Here is a 16,355-nt window from a genome sequence, read left to right on the forward strand (position 1 = left end):
TCGTTTCAAATTTTGTTTTCAAAATTACATTGCTTTCAAAATATTTAGGTATTCCATTTAAAAATCTTATCCTATATATTATATGTATATATATATTTATGTACATATATGTACAATATTACCATTTGCCATTATACAAAATACATGAAAAATGTATGAAGACCTATACTAATTAAACATATCAATTACTCGTTAATCCATATTTTAATTTAATGTTAACTATATATTCGTGGGTTAACTTTCGTCGTATAAAGGAGTACCATCTCCACTAAGAGACATACTTCGTGGACTAGAATTAGTAAATGGTGTGCCTCGTGGCGATTTATAGGATGGCGTGCGATTAGACGGCGTTCTATTTCTTGGAGTTGTCCTTCCAGCGGAATCTTCATAATTTCGTGGTGTTTTTCTGGATTCTTCATATCTCGGAGTGCTACCACTGTTAAAATAACAAAATTTTCATGAGATTTTAAAAAAAGCATTTTTTATAATTAAATTTTATAAGATGATAAATAGCATTGTCTTACGATCCTCGCGGAGTGGATTGTTTTAAACGAGCCCATGCTTCTGCTGCTTTACTCCAATCCATGGCATCCCCAGATGAGGGTGTAGACATAGATGGAGTAGGTCTGTGAGATCGTATTGATCTCTGAGTTATAGTTGGTATTGATGATGATACTGGATGTAAAAATGGGCCTTGATGATGGTTTGGTGTCTGTTGTGCGTGGTGTGGAGTATGATGAGGTGTTTGGTATGGTGTCATAAATGGAGTTTGTCCGGAAGGAGTATAAGGCGTGTTTGGATATGTATGCATTCCACCATAAGCTGTGGTACTTGCTGCACCTGGAGTATGTGGTGGGTAATGATGTGGTGTCTGATTTGCTACTTGCGAGAGGGAATGTAACATATGATGTGGTAAATTTTGTGCCACTCTTTGTATTGCATCTTGATTCATTCCTAAAGCATAATATATAATAATAAAATGTATATTCTTATACAAATAATAATAATGATTAGTGAATAGCAAAATACCTGTGACTGTACCAGGTGTAGCATGATACGGTGTCCTGGAAGTCAAAGCACCATGTGGAGTACCTGGTGTAGATTGGCCAGGTATAGGATCTCGAAAATGTTCTTTGAACCAACGGAATAAATCATTTACTCTACTAAACATTTGTCCTCTAAATTTAAAGCCATCTGGTGAAACGCTAACGTATTCATGACGGCATCGAATTCTGGGTAAATATGAAAGGAGGAATTTTCCTGGATAATTCTGAAACATAACAGATAAAGCTAGAGAAACGTTTGATTTATGAGAAAAGAGATATAACGCTTTTCGTATTAATCATACTTTAGCTGCAGATATAATGTATGGAATTCCACCTGGATTTTGTTTCTTTTGTTCTTTTAATATATCTTCGGCTTTATCTTTTACACCTTCCACGTTTACTTTGTAATATTTAAAATCTAATAATTCTGAAGCATATGCAGCCATTGGATTGACATGTCTGGCAATTATTTCATCTAAATCTTCAAATTCTTCGTTGCCTATCCATAAACTATGTCCCAAGGAAAATGCATTTTCTTTGCCTTCTTCTCTTACATCAATGTGTTGATAAATATTATCTGTTACTTTCCATGTCACAGTCAAGTGATCAGCACCTTTACTGCTTGGTCTTATTATGCCTTCACCTTGCTTCATATTTTGCATTAACTTTTCCGATTCCGCGAAACTAATATTGTGGAAAGACGGATGTATAATAACACGCTTTACGTATGTCTGCCGTTGTTTCACTTTCTTAGCATCCTCTTCTATCTTTACATCTTGATCGTGTGTCTCTGTATCATAATAAAGGTCCCTCTGTGGCCTGAAAATAAATACAATAAATGTATTAAATAATGTTAATAATTATTTTTACTAAAAAAATATTAAATGTGATATCTTACCTCCATTCATGATTTTTGTCCGCGAGATCGCTGCTTTTGCTTGTACATTCCACACTAAAACGTTCTACTTCAATCTTGATAATACGACAATGAATTACTTGGCCTATACTTACTCTTTCTTCAGGATTAGCAACATGCTTATCAGATAAATTTTTAATATGAATATAGCCAGATATTCCATTGTCTAATCTTAATCTTACACCTGTAGCCTTTCCTGGACAAGCTCCTGCATCAAAATGATTCCATACTTCTGAAAGCTCAGGAAAATCATTTTTAAGGCAGAATGGACATTGCCATAAACCAGTTTCATCATTTCTGACTGGATTAGCTTGATCTAATTGTTCTCCTTGTGGTTTTCTATGACTTATACCAACCACCGTTGCTAACACCAATTTACCTATATAGAATGTTTCAGGTGTTTCTTTAGTTAATATATCAAACAATTTTTCTGGACTTGGAGATTGATATAGTAAACGTAAATCTTTATATCTAGAGTTCAATTCAGCTCTAATGTCATACAATGTAACACACTTATTGCCAAAGCCTTGTCTTTCTAATTCTTCTGCAAATGCATCTAAGTCTAAATCTTTCAATCTTTCTGGCGATTCTAGAATTTCTTCTAGAGCACCAGCTGGATTTGCATCCTCATCATCATATTCTAAAGCATCTACTGCCATTTTTCTTGCCCATTCATATGTTTCAGGATGCACTCTTGAACCATCCAATACTTCTACATACGCTTCTGTACTGTCCCCTAAACTATTTGTGTCAATTTTTATAAAGCCAGCGCAATTGATAAATACTTTAGGTCCCATATGACAGGCTGTTACAAGCTGCGTTCTATTTTCCAATCTTTGATTAGTTTGTTTCAATATTTTAATTAATGCTTGACCTTTTCTAGGACCTAAGCCACATATAAATTGTACTAAATTTCCTGAATAAGCTTGTTGCACTGCTTTATTAACATCAACGCCAACTTCATTTACTCTATTTACAAATTCTAAATATAAATTTTCTAAAAGCTCCTCCTTCAGAAGCTGATCTTGCAATGGATGATATTTAAGACACAGTATTTCTTCATCTGCAGTACATAATTGAGAAAATTCTACTAAAGGATCCTGCATTCTTCTTGCTAAAGATATAGCTTGTCGTAGCAATTCCGGGTAATCTCTAAATTCAGATACACCTTTGTTACTATTGGAATAAATCTTAGCAAGTTCATTTTCACATATCTCAACTTGGATAGCGGGAAATTGTTCATCCTCCATTAGATTCGAAATACATTCCTTCACATCAGAAGCTATCATTAATGCTTCCCTTGATTCACCACCTATGACAACCACATGAGGTTTTTTTGTTGCAATAAAATTTTTAAGTGCTAATAAATCAGCTTCTTTCATAACTTTTTCATCTTCCCTAAAACTATTTTTTCTCTTCAATAAATGTGGTAATCTTACATAATCTGTACATTCACCATCGGCAGAAACTATGCATGTAAAAGCAGCTTGAGAATAATCAGGTACATAAGCTAAACCCATCACTCGAAGACCTTTACTCGTGTCCCATTCTTCATCTTCTTCTTCAGGGAATTCACAAAAGTATGGAGCTACTTTAATCCAATTATACATTTTACGACAACATGCTCTCATTACACATTCTTTTGCTTCTGTAATAAGATTCGTTCTTAATTCCTTTTTCAAAAGTGGTATTACCATACGATTTAGAGCCATTTCTACACTTCCAACCCGTAAAGCATTCCAATCTTGAACATTTTTACTGAATTCATCCCTATAATAAAGCTGCTTCATTTCATCAACATAATTGCTTGTTGTATTTCCTTCTATTGTATCACTCAACGAAATAGTAATAAGTTTGTCTGTTTCAGCTATAATTAATTTTAAAAATTGATCTCCCACAAGATCTCGCACTGGCTTATCTTTAAGATATTTCATAGAATATATAGGATGATTTTCATCTATTTCCTTAATACCTTTCTTTGTAGGTTTTATTGATATCTTTGCTCTTTCCATATACATTTCTCTGACACATTTGCGTACTAATGGTTCACGTGCTAACTGCATTGCAACCATTAATTGTGCAGCTTTGAGAATTTCATCTGGAGTTTTGAATCTTAAGCTACAAAAATCATTTGCAACTGTAGTGGGTTCTGTAGGCTCTTGATCTACTTCGTGACGTTGATAATTATCACGAAGATTTTCTGCAAAATGTTCGGGACTAAGACCAAACTTTTTGGCAAGTGCATCTAAGCCTGCTTTTCTACATGTGGAATAAGGTCCGCTTCTCACTGCTTGTTTTAATGTTTCATCTGGTTCTTCTTCCTCTTCTACTGCTTCTACATCTTCTTCTGGAGGATTTTCACCGTTCTCTTCAGCTTCAGCAATTTGTTGTTTTCTCTTTTGGATCCTAGCTTCACGACGAGCTTCTCTTTCTTTTTGGCGTACAACTTCCTGCATAGCTGGTATCTCATGGCTATAATAAAGCATGAAATGTTGATAAACATCATTTAACTCTTCGCTTGTTTGAATATTTTTAAGACGTTCAATGTCATCATCTTTTATTACTCTCACATTATCTGGTAATGGAGCATCAGGGTTTTTCATAATTTCATCCAACTGATAATTTCTCATCTTTTTAAATAATTTTAATAAATTCTCTTTTCGTTGACGTAATTGACACCATTTGGCATCAAATTTATAAACTTTCCATAAATCATTGATATTTAGTTCTGGAAGCACGTATTCTTTTCTGTAAAATGAGATGAAAGGGACTTCAAAATTTTGATTACACATAAAATCTAAAGCCTTTTTGATTTTTCCAATAGTTTGTGGGCCTTTCTTAGCTCTCTCTTTAGCTTCTTCATTTAAGTGAGCATCTTGAACAGAAATGGTAGGTCGGCAAAATGCTTGTTTGTATATCCATTCTGCTTCAAGATCTAATTCATCAGAACCTTCAGCTACAGGTGTAAAAGGAACAGAACGAAGCTGCATTCGTTCAGGAATGTCTGTATTGCGAATCTATAATAGATTTCAAAAAAATAATTAATGTTGTACTAAAATATTTAATACAAAACATAATTTCGATTAAGTACCTCGTTATCTAAATCCGTGAAATGACCTCTCTTCAGTTCACTTGGCTCATATATTTCAAAAATACTTTTTCTTGTGCTTTTCTTTTTAAATGGTTTCTTTGGTCTTCTTGGTCTTTCATCAACATCATCATCCAAATATTCATCTTCTTCTTCTTCTTCTTCCTCTTCTTCATAATCTTCTTCTCCAAATTTACCAAACTCATCAAAATCAAAATCTACTCCAAAAATATCTTGTGCTTCTTGTAATGCACTGTTTACAATATAAATAAATTAATACTTTTCTGTGTGTATATAACACAATATGTAATGCATATGATTTTAATACTTACGCATCTGAGAATATTGGTTTCTTTTTCATACGTTTTTCCGCAAGAGATCTTCCATCCTCATCAACAATAAAATCATTCATGTCATCATCTCCTTCACTTCCTTCTTCATCAAGAGTCTCCACTTCTGGTCTATGACTACGTTCACTTCGTCGTTCTTCCTCCTGTAAAAAAAGACGTAAGTAAAGAAAATTTCTTTTGATGAATCTAATTACAATTTTACATATATTTTGCTGATTTAATAATCATTTGCATTTCATTAAAAAATACATACCATAAAGACTTCTCTTTCCTTATAGATGCAGATAAATAAATACATATACGTATAAACAAATCTAGAATAGTTTTAAATGATACAATAAAATAAATTGTTTAATACTTACATCACCAGAGCCTTCAAATAGCTCCGTAGCAATGGCATCTCGTTCTTCTTCTGGTTCCTTTTCCTGTTCATCTTCTGATTCTTCATCTTGTATTCTTCTTAAACGTTTAAATCTGCGTTTCTAAATTGAATAAAAAATTGTCTAAATTTGTTTATTTTTCTTAGAAAAAGGATTATGTTCTTCTTACTCTTTCAAGTTTGACACCCAAGTTTTCTTCTATCAAATCATAATCTTCTTCCTCCAGTCGATCATCAAAATCTTCATCGTCACTCTTTTTTCTCTTTTTTGTACCACCCGAAGTATCACTGTCCTCTGCATCACTCTCTTCTTCTATTGGATTATCATCGATCAAGTCTTGAACTTCTTCTTCGTCATCTGAATAATAGAAATCAATTTATCGATTACGATCAATACTATGCAAGTAGCAAAAAAAATGACATATTTAATTAAGAATAATTATAAATAAGTTAGTAAGTTTTTCGCCGACCTTCGTCTTCTTCGTCACTTTCTTCGACAGCCTTTATCTTTTTCAACTTTTTTTTCTCATTTTGATCAAGTTCCTCCTCCTCCTAAAACAACAACATAAGGTTAACTGTACAATGCAAAAGAACGTCACAATACGGCAAGTCACAATAAGTAATATATTAAAATACTAACCTCGCTTTCCTCCGCTTCAGAATCTAAAAAGTCTGCCATTTTTGAAGAAAGAATATCTCAAAAATAAATTGCAAATATAAGGCAAAGTCGAAAAGATCTTTCGAAGAAGCTGTAGATTTTGAAGAAGCTCCTATTGCGTCGATTTGTTAGCGTACTTAGAAAGTCACGTGGAAGAAAAAGTGAATATTTCACTGATTATGAGTATAGTTTACTTCGTTTCTATATTTTTATTTTAAAAAATTTATTAAAAAAATACGAGAACATGCACTCTCGTCAATAATGCACTGTGATCCAAACGTCTATCCATCGCTATTGAATTCTTTTATCAAAATGTGTCTCTGTCCTACTTCCGATTCGCTACACGTCGAGCATATACGCGGTTACCGATGAAAGCTTTGGAAATACGAACGACGCTGATTGGTCGTTCGCGATCGGAAGTGGCAGCACTAAGCAATCGTCTTCTTATTGGTTCGTTTATGCTAAACTTATAAACTTGAAACTTTGTAAATACTTTCATTGATATTGATTTGTCTATCACTAATTAATGATATATTAAAGAATTCAACAGAATATATTCTCTAAGTTCTTGCTCTTTTATTGTCAAAACGTTACATATTCGACAATTTTTCTTTGGCGTATAACATGTGCGCATTGAAATACTTGTTTTTATTCGTATTCAAAAAGTTTAATATTTGTTTTTATTACACAAATTTCTTCACATCTGTTATGTATGTAAAAATAGTTTGAAATATTTTTTTTTTAAATTCACATATTATATGATTACCGTTTCGAAATCTACTATATTTTATGATGTTTTTCGAATAGTGATAATACACATCAAAAGATAATAAACATTATTGTATTTTCTCATGGTAATTAATGGTTGAATGTTTTAAAAAAAGGAAAAGGTCTGTTTATTATACGATATTACAAGATAAAAGTAAACTTTCTGTAGCTTATTTAATTTAGATTAATATATTTTTTTAATTTTAGGTCCTTATGTTACTTCAGTGTTTAATTGCTGTATCGAAGAATTTTAAGTTTAGAAAAAGAGAGAGAGAGAGAAGGGGGGAGATAGATTTCGAACTGTCATAGGTTATATTAAAAATATCGAAAACATTTTATTTATATAAAAATATCGTTTTATTATATTTTCATTTCATTTTTTAAAAACGAAACAAGTAATATATGATAATTAAAATAAGAAATCAAACATTTTTTTTCGATTCAATTGAGATATCTTTGAAATAATCTATGTTCCTGATCTTTTCTCTTTCGTAGGATTGTTCGAAACTTTTAAATTGAGTTTTTCGCGTAAAAATTTCATTAACGATATTTGATTATTTTATGCAAAATTTAAATTAAAATTCCCATTCAAAATAATTGATATTTTATAATAATAATCTTTTCTAAAAAGTGCTACACCGTTAATAATATTTTTAAGTAAATTTTCATGTATAAAATAAATAATATTATTAATTGACTTAAATGATAAAAGGAAAAATAAATTATTACCAAAACTGTTTTTTCATTTTCTAAAATACAATAAACACCTAATTCACCAATAGTTTACAATGATACAGTTTGTTAACTTTTGTGTTAAATTTTATTTGTTTAAATTTGGGTCTAATTTAAAGGATAACAATTATTCATCATCCTAATTAAAGGATAATAATTATTTATCATTGATATTATAATAAATTGTAACTAGCTCTAAATTTAAGACACTTAAATTTGATAATACTATCAAAATAAAAATATTTACCTCTTCACTATCTATCCATAGCTTAGAAAAAAACCAAAAGATTAGTTTTTTTTTTAAATTCATTGGTAACAAGAAAAATAATAACGTATATCTTATACTTTATCTTACTCTTTCTCATTCAATTTCTGTATACTTCTTTCATTTCCATTTAATTTTTTTTTTATTTTATTTCCATTTCATCTTGTTGTCAACTTACCCTTGCTATAGAAGTTTTACTTCAAAAAGGCTTTAGATTTTATGCGCAATCAACATTTTAAAGTTCCTTTCATCAAATGTTGATTGTGCATAAAATCTAAAGCCTTTTTTAATATCTCCAATAATTTGTGATTTTTTCTTTATTTAACTAAACATCTTGAACAGAAATATGGAAGATCAGCAAAATACTTGTTTATATATCTATTCTGCCTTAAAGCCTACTTCATCATGACCTTTAGCTGGAGGTATAACAAGAACAGGCCAAAGCTGCATTCATTTGGAAATATCTATATTGCAAATCTAAAATAATAGAATTGAAAAGAATAATTAAGCTTAGATTAAACTTTTATACGTATAGATTCAGTAATATAAATTAAAAGTATCTCAAAAAAAAAAAAAAAAAAAGAAAAAAAAATACCTGGATAGAAATAGATATGATATAATATACAATATGAATTCAATAAATTTGAATAAATTTATCTAATGAATTACATTTAAAATAAAATTTCACCTAATAATATTGCTAATTATACGAAGCACGATACTTCCGTTCTAAAGTTATACAAAACCTTGTTATTATATTACAGAATTGAAAAACAATGATCACGCTATGGAGCTAGATCACTTTTATTACATTACATTATTTTGTTACATTTCCGTTATTTTGATTAACCAATAAGATGCAAGTATCGAAACAAAGATGAATTTGATACGATGATATTCGATAAATTAATGATTAATTAGATAAATATCGATATATCGAACTTCGAATGTCAAGCAGAAACAATTAAAAATTATTATTTTATTAACTGATTTATGAACTGTTTTAATGATAATATGTATTCTTGTTCCTTAATAACATGAATTTATAATTATCAATCGTTTTTCAGATTGGACAAAAATATAATTCGACTATCGATTGTATCGCTGCGTTGTCAAATATTTTTAGTGAGGAATATGACAACGTTGCTTGACTGCGGCTTAAGAGATCTAAGAGAAACGGTAGGAAGCAGTTCGAAGCCAGAAGTGAGCTAGTAGGGTTGTTCATTAATTTTGGCTGTGCTGTAAAGCATATTTACGGTCAACAAAATGGCGATGGGAACTACTCAAGGTAAGGCCACTGGCTGGCCAAGAAGAACAAGTAACAGTTCTTTTGAAGGAAAAGTGGTACAGAATCAATCCGTAACTATCAACAGGACAGTTAATTTGTAAGTGAGCAGCATATACGTGATTTAATCACATTATTTTTTAGAGTAATCTCCTTTGACTGCCTCTCCTATAGAACAACTATGGCCGGGTTGAGAGACGCTAGCGATAATACTATGTTCCTAAAGTCTTTCGTTATACTATATACATATATATGTGTATGTTACAACCATGAGACGGCTGTTCATCCTTTCGTTAAGAATATTCTCAATGTTTATGTAAGCGATATTAGAAACTTGTGTGTGAAAAATCGTTAATATTATCTAAAAAGATTTTTTGTAATATTTATGACAATATTATACATTGGAATGTGAAATTATGAAAAATATATTTTTAAGAGGATATAATTTATAAAAGGAACACATAATATATCGCTTCATAAACAATTAACGCACAAATCTTTTCATAATACCATTTGTTTAAAACATTTAGGATTGTATTGAACTTATAATTTTTGCGTTCGTTGCACGATGTATTATATACTTCGAATGAATATTGCCTGCCTTACAATCATTAAAAGAATTAAAAAAGAAAAAAAAAAGAAAAAAAAAAAAGAAAAAAGATCAACGTTCGTCGGTACCGTTACTTCATTAATGTATAATCATGGGTACTTTTAAAAGAAAATATTCTATCTTTGTCATGTTTTTCAATGAATATATTTGCTCATGTCTCATAAAGCCTGCACAATTATAAATAAACTTTTTGTACATTCATACATTATCTGATTGTATTACTTTGTAATAAATGTATGGGTGGAACAAGCGTTATTAATTCATTAATTGTTTCTGGATGTGTCCTGAAACTTTGAATTATTATAGACTGAATAGAGAGAAAAGACTATAATCAACAATTTTCTACTTTTTAAGCAATCTCATCTTTGTAAAGTTTAAATAAGAGACATTAATTTTTTGAATATGTCATCATATGCGCAAAGAGCAGCTCCGTATTCTATATTGAATACGTTATAGATTGTTTATGTATGTACCTCATAATAACTAGGGTATATTTATTATGCATTGTTATTTATTTAAGTTAATAAGAAATGTATCATAAATTTGTTTTCTAGTTTCAGTCTATTATTGGAAAGGCTTATTAATTATGATTAACTGGTTTTATATATTATGCAGGGTTATAGACTGCATGATAAAATTTAATCTGAAATAAGTTAATGAATTTTAATGTCTATAATAGTTTTTCAAGTATATACAGTTGAACATATAATACTGTGCTCTTTAATGATATCAAGATAATGTTTACAAATATACCCGTAAGAGAAGGTATTTTAAACCTTCTTTATTTTAAATAAACATATTAAACGTATCATGATAGATTTATGTAAGAGATAGCTCAATTTCGGTGAGATGTTTTCAAACTTACAACTATCTTTATAGGTATTTCACTATCGCCATTTTTTTGAATCTGTTTATATTTTTATTACTATGTAAGAATACTTGAAATATATAGAGTATGATCATTAACTGAACATTATGTATCGTGAAAAGGGTAACGCTACATGTATGTAGATATAAGAACTTGTTGGTACCATTATGTTGAAATTGGTACTGTAATATATTTAATTATGTAGATTACACTTTTTATGAATATGAACAATAATACTTCATTATTTTATTGGTGAACATTTCTTTTTTTTTTTTTTAGATGATAAATATTAATAAATTTGGGTACTATGTACATATACTGATATTTTTCATTTTACAATAACTTTATAAATCTGTAAAAGAGTTAAGAATACTATTGATTGAGAATAGAAAAATTGAGTCAATATAAAAATTGGAAATGGTTTGAGAAATTTAGTAAAAATCATTAATATACTTGTATATTTTTGCATTATAAGATCATTATTTAATCATATTATTTTAATATATTCAAATTCTTTTATATAATAGAATCAGAAATATTTTTTAGATATCTATATTACCTATATAGAATCAAGTGAATATTTGCTTATAAATGTATTACAATTAAATTCTATTTCATGAGTATTTTTAGCTTAAAAAAAATTAGGGAATCATTAGAAATTTAACATTTGATACTAAAGTTTATTGCATTGTGAGTATCTATATTATTATTATTATTGTATATTGTCCTATCACTTTAAGATATAAGTTTGGAGAAGCTGAGTTTACTTACTAAAGGTTAAAGAAGTAAGCCTAACAGACGAATACAACTCATTTATCATAGATATCCTTTGACAAACTATACATTTGGAACAAAAGAGCCACTCTTCGAGAAAGATCCATCTGTGCCTGCAAGGTTTCAACGTATGAGAGATGAATTTGACAAAATCGGAATGCGACGGAGCGTGGAAGGAGTACTTTTGGTCCACGAACATGGATTACCCCATGTTCTTCTTCTGCAGCTTGGAACTACATTCTTCAAATTGTAAGTGTATTCATTAACTCTACTATTAATCATAAAATCTATTAGTTGATATAATATATTTATAATTTGCTTTTATTTCTTTTTTGTTTTAGGCCTGGTGGAGAACTAAATGCAGGAGAAGACGAGGTAGAGGGCCTAAAACGGCTCCTTACTGAGGTAACAGTTACCACGACGCCTTATGCTGCCCTACAGGGTGGCTAGGAGTGGCACTTTAATATGTTAGATTGTAATATTGTCTTATTATAAACGTATTGTATGAATTTTAAAGATGTATGTAGAACTTATGTAACCGGGCCTGTAGCTCAAACTAGGGAATTTTCATTTTACTATTATAAGAGGTTTTCTATTTTTAGTGCGCTGCATGCCCGGAAAAATTGATGTTCGTAGTAGTTACAAAACAAAGCTTCTAGGATGCTCTGGTTAGCTAAGAACATTGTTCTTATCCAGCTCTTTGTATATGTAATATGGACGCTAAACAGACTGGATATGAAGATTGTAAAACGTTAAGAAGATTGTATTTACCTTTTATCTTGGATTTTGATTCAGTTTGATAACTAACAAAAATATAATTATATACTGTATACTGTATGAAATTAAATTCACTCTCAGTAGGTAACAAATACTCGATTGAAACCACAGCAGAGCTAATGTTTTTTTAATTAAAAAGTAGGTCATTCAAAACTCGATTAATTATATATATATTGCTAAATTTGTGAATGTTAGTATCAATATATATATATGTACAACAGCTGTTTCATTTTCACTATGTATTTTTAAGGAATCCATGTCAGAAGTATTTCCTCAAGTGAATATTTCTGACATATGTTAATGTCAATATAATGTAGGTTGTGTAAGGAACATATTAGGCAACTCTCAAAAAATTGTCCATTACAAAAAATAACAATGTAATATCAGACACTTTTAAATATAATGTAACCATGTTCTTAGTGGACTAAATGAAGAAGAATGTATTATATGCTATTTTATGAAAATATTGGAAATATATTAAGTGCAATACACTTCAATTAACTTCTAGACATTTGGACGTCAAGATGGTGTTAAACAAGAATGGGTCATAGAAGATACCATTGGAAATTGGTGGAGACCTAACTTCGAACCACCTCAATATCCATATGTACCACCTCACATTACTAAGCCAAAGGAACATAAAAGGTTGTTCCTTGTACAATTACAAGAAAAAGGTAAGATATATGAGAATAGAATTTTTTTTATATATCACATATATGTCACTCTTATTATATTGCTAATTCATATTTTCAGCTTTGTTCGCAGTACCGAAAAATTACAAATTAGTTGCAGCACCATTATTTGAACTATATGATAATTCACAAGGATATGGACCAATAATATCCAGTCTCCCACAATCACTTTGCAGGTAAATTAATAAAATTTATGATATAAAAGAAATGTTTCAATATTACTGATTACTGAATATATAATTTGCGTGTTTCAGATTTAATTTTATTTACATGTGAAAGGACATCAAAATAAGAGATTGATATATTTTATTTAAGTTAACTGCGAACTATTATTATTAATAATACATATGTATGTATGTGTGAGATGACGGATGCAACATGAACTTGCTCTTCTATGTATAATATGAAACGTACTATGAATTAAATAATTTTTTTTATGTAGTAATCATTTAATATATCGCTTCCTATTGCCTCCAATTCTTAATTTTTTCATTATTATATTTCTTTATCATTATTTTCATATAATCACTCAGAAAATGTTAAATGAATGTTTGAAATTATTTCTGTCATTTTTATGTTTATATTTTTGAAAAATCGATACATGGGTTTTTTTATCTTGTGATCAAGCTAGGTCGATCTGATTTATCGACTCAGTACTTAGATTTACCTACCAGAAATTTTGTTCGATTTATTTCGGTTATGTTCGGGTAAACTCGACGTATAATAACGGTAGTGTGTAACAATAGAAGAAAGGTAACCAAAGAGAAAATTACTGCACTATATACAAGAAAAATACTTCCTTACTAGCGGTGTAATGCTTAGTGTCGACGTTATCGCGCCAGTTTTCTCAAATTAACGTCATGGGTACCGTTACATGCATTGCTCCTGTTAACATCGCTGTTATTAAATACTGTACGTATTCTTACAATATTTTTAATTAAAAAAAAAAGAACTTTTTATCGCAATATATATTATTTTATTCCGAAAAGATTAATATATATTATGTTTATAAGAAATATTCGCAAATATACATTTTCTTTTTTTGAAATTTCGATATAAATCATATCGATAATTATCTTTCATTTTGAATTATATCGCGTCTGCTTTCGTACAGTTTTAAAAAGATAATATTGAAATTTTATTCCTTTTTAAAAAATAACTTTGACCTCTTTACTACACTTTCAGATAATTTGAATATGAAATAACTTGTTCTTGTATTATAATGCCAGTGAAATATAATAATATGACGTGTAATGTATTACATAGAATATTTAGATGTTCATTTTTTCTATTTTCTACTAATAGATTATGCGTCATCGATCGTTTATTAATTTATTTATATTCTATTTATTTTTAGGGGGTAAACGCGACGAAAATTTACTTTTACCCATTAATGATTCTATAAGTGTGAGTCTAGATACAGAACAGGTAATTTGTTATCATATTTATTTTTAACAAACAATAAATATGTAAGATATATCTAAATAGTATTCATTATGAATATTTATGTAGCTATGTGCAAAAACTACCGTTATGATGAGCCAACATTTCAAAGAAGACTGTATATGGTTAAATGGAAAGTATGTACCTGTTTTTATATCTTAATATATTGTGTATTAAAGTTTTATATTATTTTAATATTTTATTAATATATTTTAGCAAAGAAAATATTAACAATCCAAGATTACAAAAATGCTTGACTGAAGGTAAGTTTGTTATATATAATAAACAGAAGGATTGGTTTAAAAATAATATAATAATAAATATATTTTTTCAAGTTAGAAAAAGAGCAAAGCTTACCAATGAGTTAATGGATTGGAAACTTCATATTTGTTCAGAAAATAATTTCCCAACTGGATCTGGTTTAGCTTCTAGTGCTGCAGGATATGCATGTCTTGCTTTAGCTCTTGCAAAATTATATAAAATAGAGGTAACTTGATTCATATATGAATATGTAATTTTCTCTAAATTGAAATTTTCTTTTTAAGTCTATATCTTTATTATATCGGAATAGGGTGATATTAGTACTATTGCACGAGTAGGATCTGGTTCAGCATGTAGAAGTACTATAGGAGGTTTTGTGAGATGGCATATGGGATCATGTGAAAATGGCGATGACAGTATAGCAAAACAAATTGCACCGGCGTCTTATTGGCCAGAAATGAGGATTTTAATATTAGTCGTATGTATTACTGTATTTCAAGATTTTTATATAATGTTATATTTCATGACAATTTTTAACTATTTTATGTACATTTAGATAAATGATCAAAAGAAAAAACTTTCTAGTGCTGTTGGTATGAAGAGAACCGTAGATACCTCTGAACTTTTACATTACCGTGCTAAATATGTCGTACCAGAGAGGACAGAAAAAATCCAGACAGCAATTATGAACAAAGACTTCTCAACTTTTGCAGAATTGACCATGAAAGATTCCAATCAATTGCATGCAGTATGCCTAGACAGTTATCCTCCTATTATATACATGAATGACATTTCTTTTGCAATTATAAATCTTATTCATTCATATAATACTGTAGTTAATGATATAAAGGTATTACATATACATATGTATTTATTTATAACAAAAATTATATGTTATAATTTTATCACAATATTAAATTATAGGTAGCATATACATACGATGCAGGGTCGAATGCAATTTTATATTTATTAGAGAAGGATATGCCACAACTTGTAGCAATTTTAGATCATTATTTTCCTCCCGACAATAATAATTTGGACAGTTATAAAAGAGGCATACCTATAGAAACAAAACAACTTTCACAGGTATGTACTTCTAAGTTAACTTTTAAATATATAGAATAAATAAAATATTGGTACTTTCAGGATTTACTAGAAAAAATAGATAATAAAGTCCAAGAACCAGGTAAAATTAAATATATGATACATACGACTGTAGGAGATGGACCTAAGTACCTTGAAAGTCCAAAAGATCATCTCCTAAATGATCAAGGTTTACCTATACGACTTACAAGTCCTTTAGTATAATTCAATGAATAAATAAATATCAGCATTCGTTTATTTGCACGAATTTTTCATATATGGTTTATTAGTACAAGGGAACTTATGGAATAATATAATTGTTGCAGAAAATATTATTTTTCAAATCAATTCAATATTCTC

General features: G+C 29.4%; 3 protein-coding genes across 5 annotated transcripts; 2 read left to right on the plus strand and 1 right to left on the minus strand.

The window, feature by feature from the left end:
• Nucleotides 1–76: 76 nt before the first annotated feature.
• LOC127062648 (transcription elongation factor SPT6-like) lies at nucleotides 77–6,792 on the minus strand. Of its 2 annotated transcripts, XM_050991249.1 has the most exons (12): nucleotides 6,420–6,792; nucleotides 6,250–6,331; nucleotides 5,950–6,137; nucleotides 5,763–5,882; nucleotides 5,654–5,671; nucleotides 5,383–5,543; nucleotides 5,054–5,303; nucleotides 1,945–4,979; nucleotides 1,349–1,865; nucleotides 1,030–1,270; nucleotides 525–954; nucleotides 77–436 (listed from the first exon to the last, which is right to left on the minus strand). In XM_050991249.1, exons 1-12 carry the CDS (start codon nucleotides 6,456–6,458, stop codon nucleotides 235–237), a joined length of 5,283 nt encoding a protein of 1,760 aa, XP_050847206.1. In that variant the 5' UTR covers nucleotides 6,459–6,792; the 3' UTR covers nucleotides 77–234. The 2 variants fall into 2 exon arrangements, with proteins under 2 accessions (XP_050847206.1, XP_050847207.1); XM_050991250.1 differs by lacking the exon at nucleotides 5,654–5,671.
• A 2,583-nt stretch (nucleotides 6,793–9,375) lies between these two features.
• On the plus strand, nucleotides 9,376–13,649 carry LOC127062882 (cleavage and polyadenylation specificity factor subunit 5). The gene is made up of 6 exons (XM_050991840.1): nucleotides 9,376–9,587; nucleotides 11,788–11,988; nucleotides 12,081–12,144; nucleotides 13,025–13,190; nucleotides 13,270–13,384; nucleotides 13,463–13,649. The coding sequence occupies exons 1-6, from the start codon at nucleotides 9,469–9,471 to the stop codon at nucleotides 13,482–13,484; spliced, it is 687 nt and encodes a 228-aa protein (XP_050847797.1). The 5' UTR covers nucleotides 9,376–9,468; the 3' UTR covers nucleotides 13,485–13,649.
• Nucleotides 13,650–13,895: 246 nt separating this feature from the next.
• LOC127062881 (diphosphomevalonate decarboxylase) lies at nucleotides 13,896–16,325 on the plus strand. 2 transcript variants are annotated; one of them, XM_050991837.1, is made up of 9 exons: nucleotides 13,896–14,120; nucleotides 14,566–14,636; nucleotides 14,721–14,788; nucleotides 14,868–14,914; nucleotides 14,987–15,138; nucleotides 15,223–15,390; nucleotides 15,469–15,762; nucleotides 15,837–15,998; nucleotides 16,059–16,325. In XM_050991837.1, the coding sequence occupies exons 1-9, from the start codon at nucleotides 14,069–14,071 to the stop codon at nucleotides 16,218–16,220; spliced, it is 1,176 nt and encodes a 391-aa protein (XP_050847794.1). In that variant the 5' UTR covers nucleotides 13,896–14,068; the 3' UTR covers nucleotides 16,221–16,325. The 2 variants fall into 2 exon arrangements, with proteins under 2 accessions (XP_050847794.1, XP_050847795.1); XM_050991838.1 differs by lacking the exon at nucleotides 13,896–14,120 and adding an exon at nucleotides 14,374–14,458.
• Nucleotides 16,326–16,355: the final 30 nt, after the last annotated feature.

The sequence above is a fragment of the Vespula vulgaris genome, chromosome 3, assembly GCF_905475345.1.
Source record: "Vespula vulgaris chromosome 3, iyVesVulg1.1, whole genome shotgun sequence".
Lineage (NCBI taxonomy): Eukaryota > Metazoa > Arthropoda > Insecta > Hymenoptera > Vespidae > Vespula > Vespula vulgaris.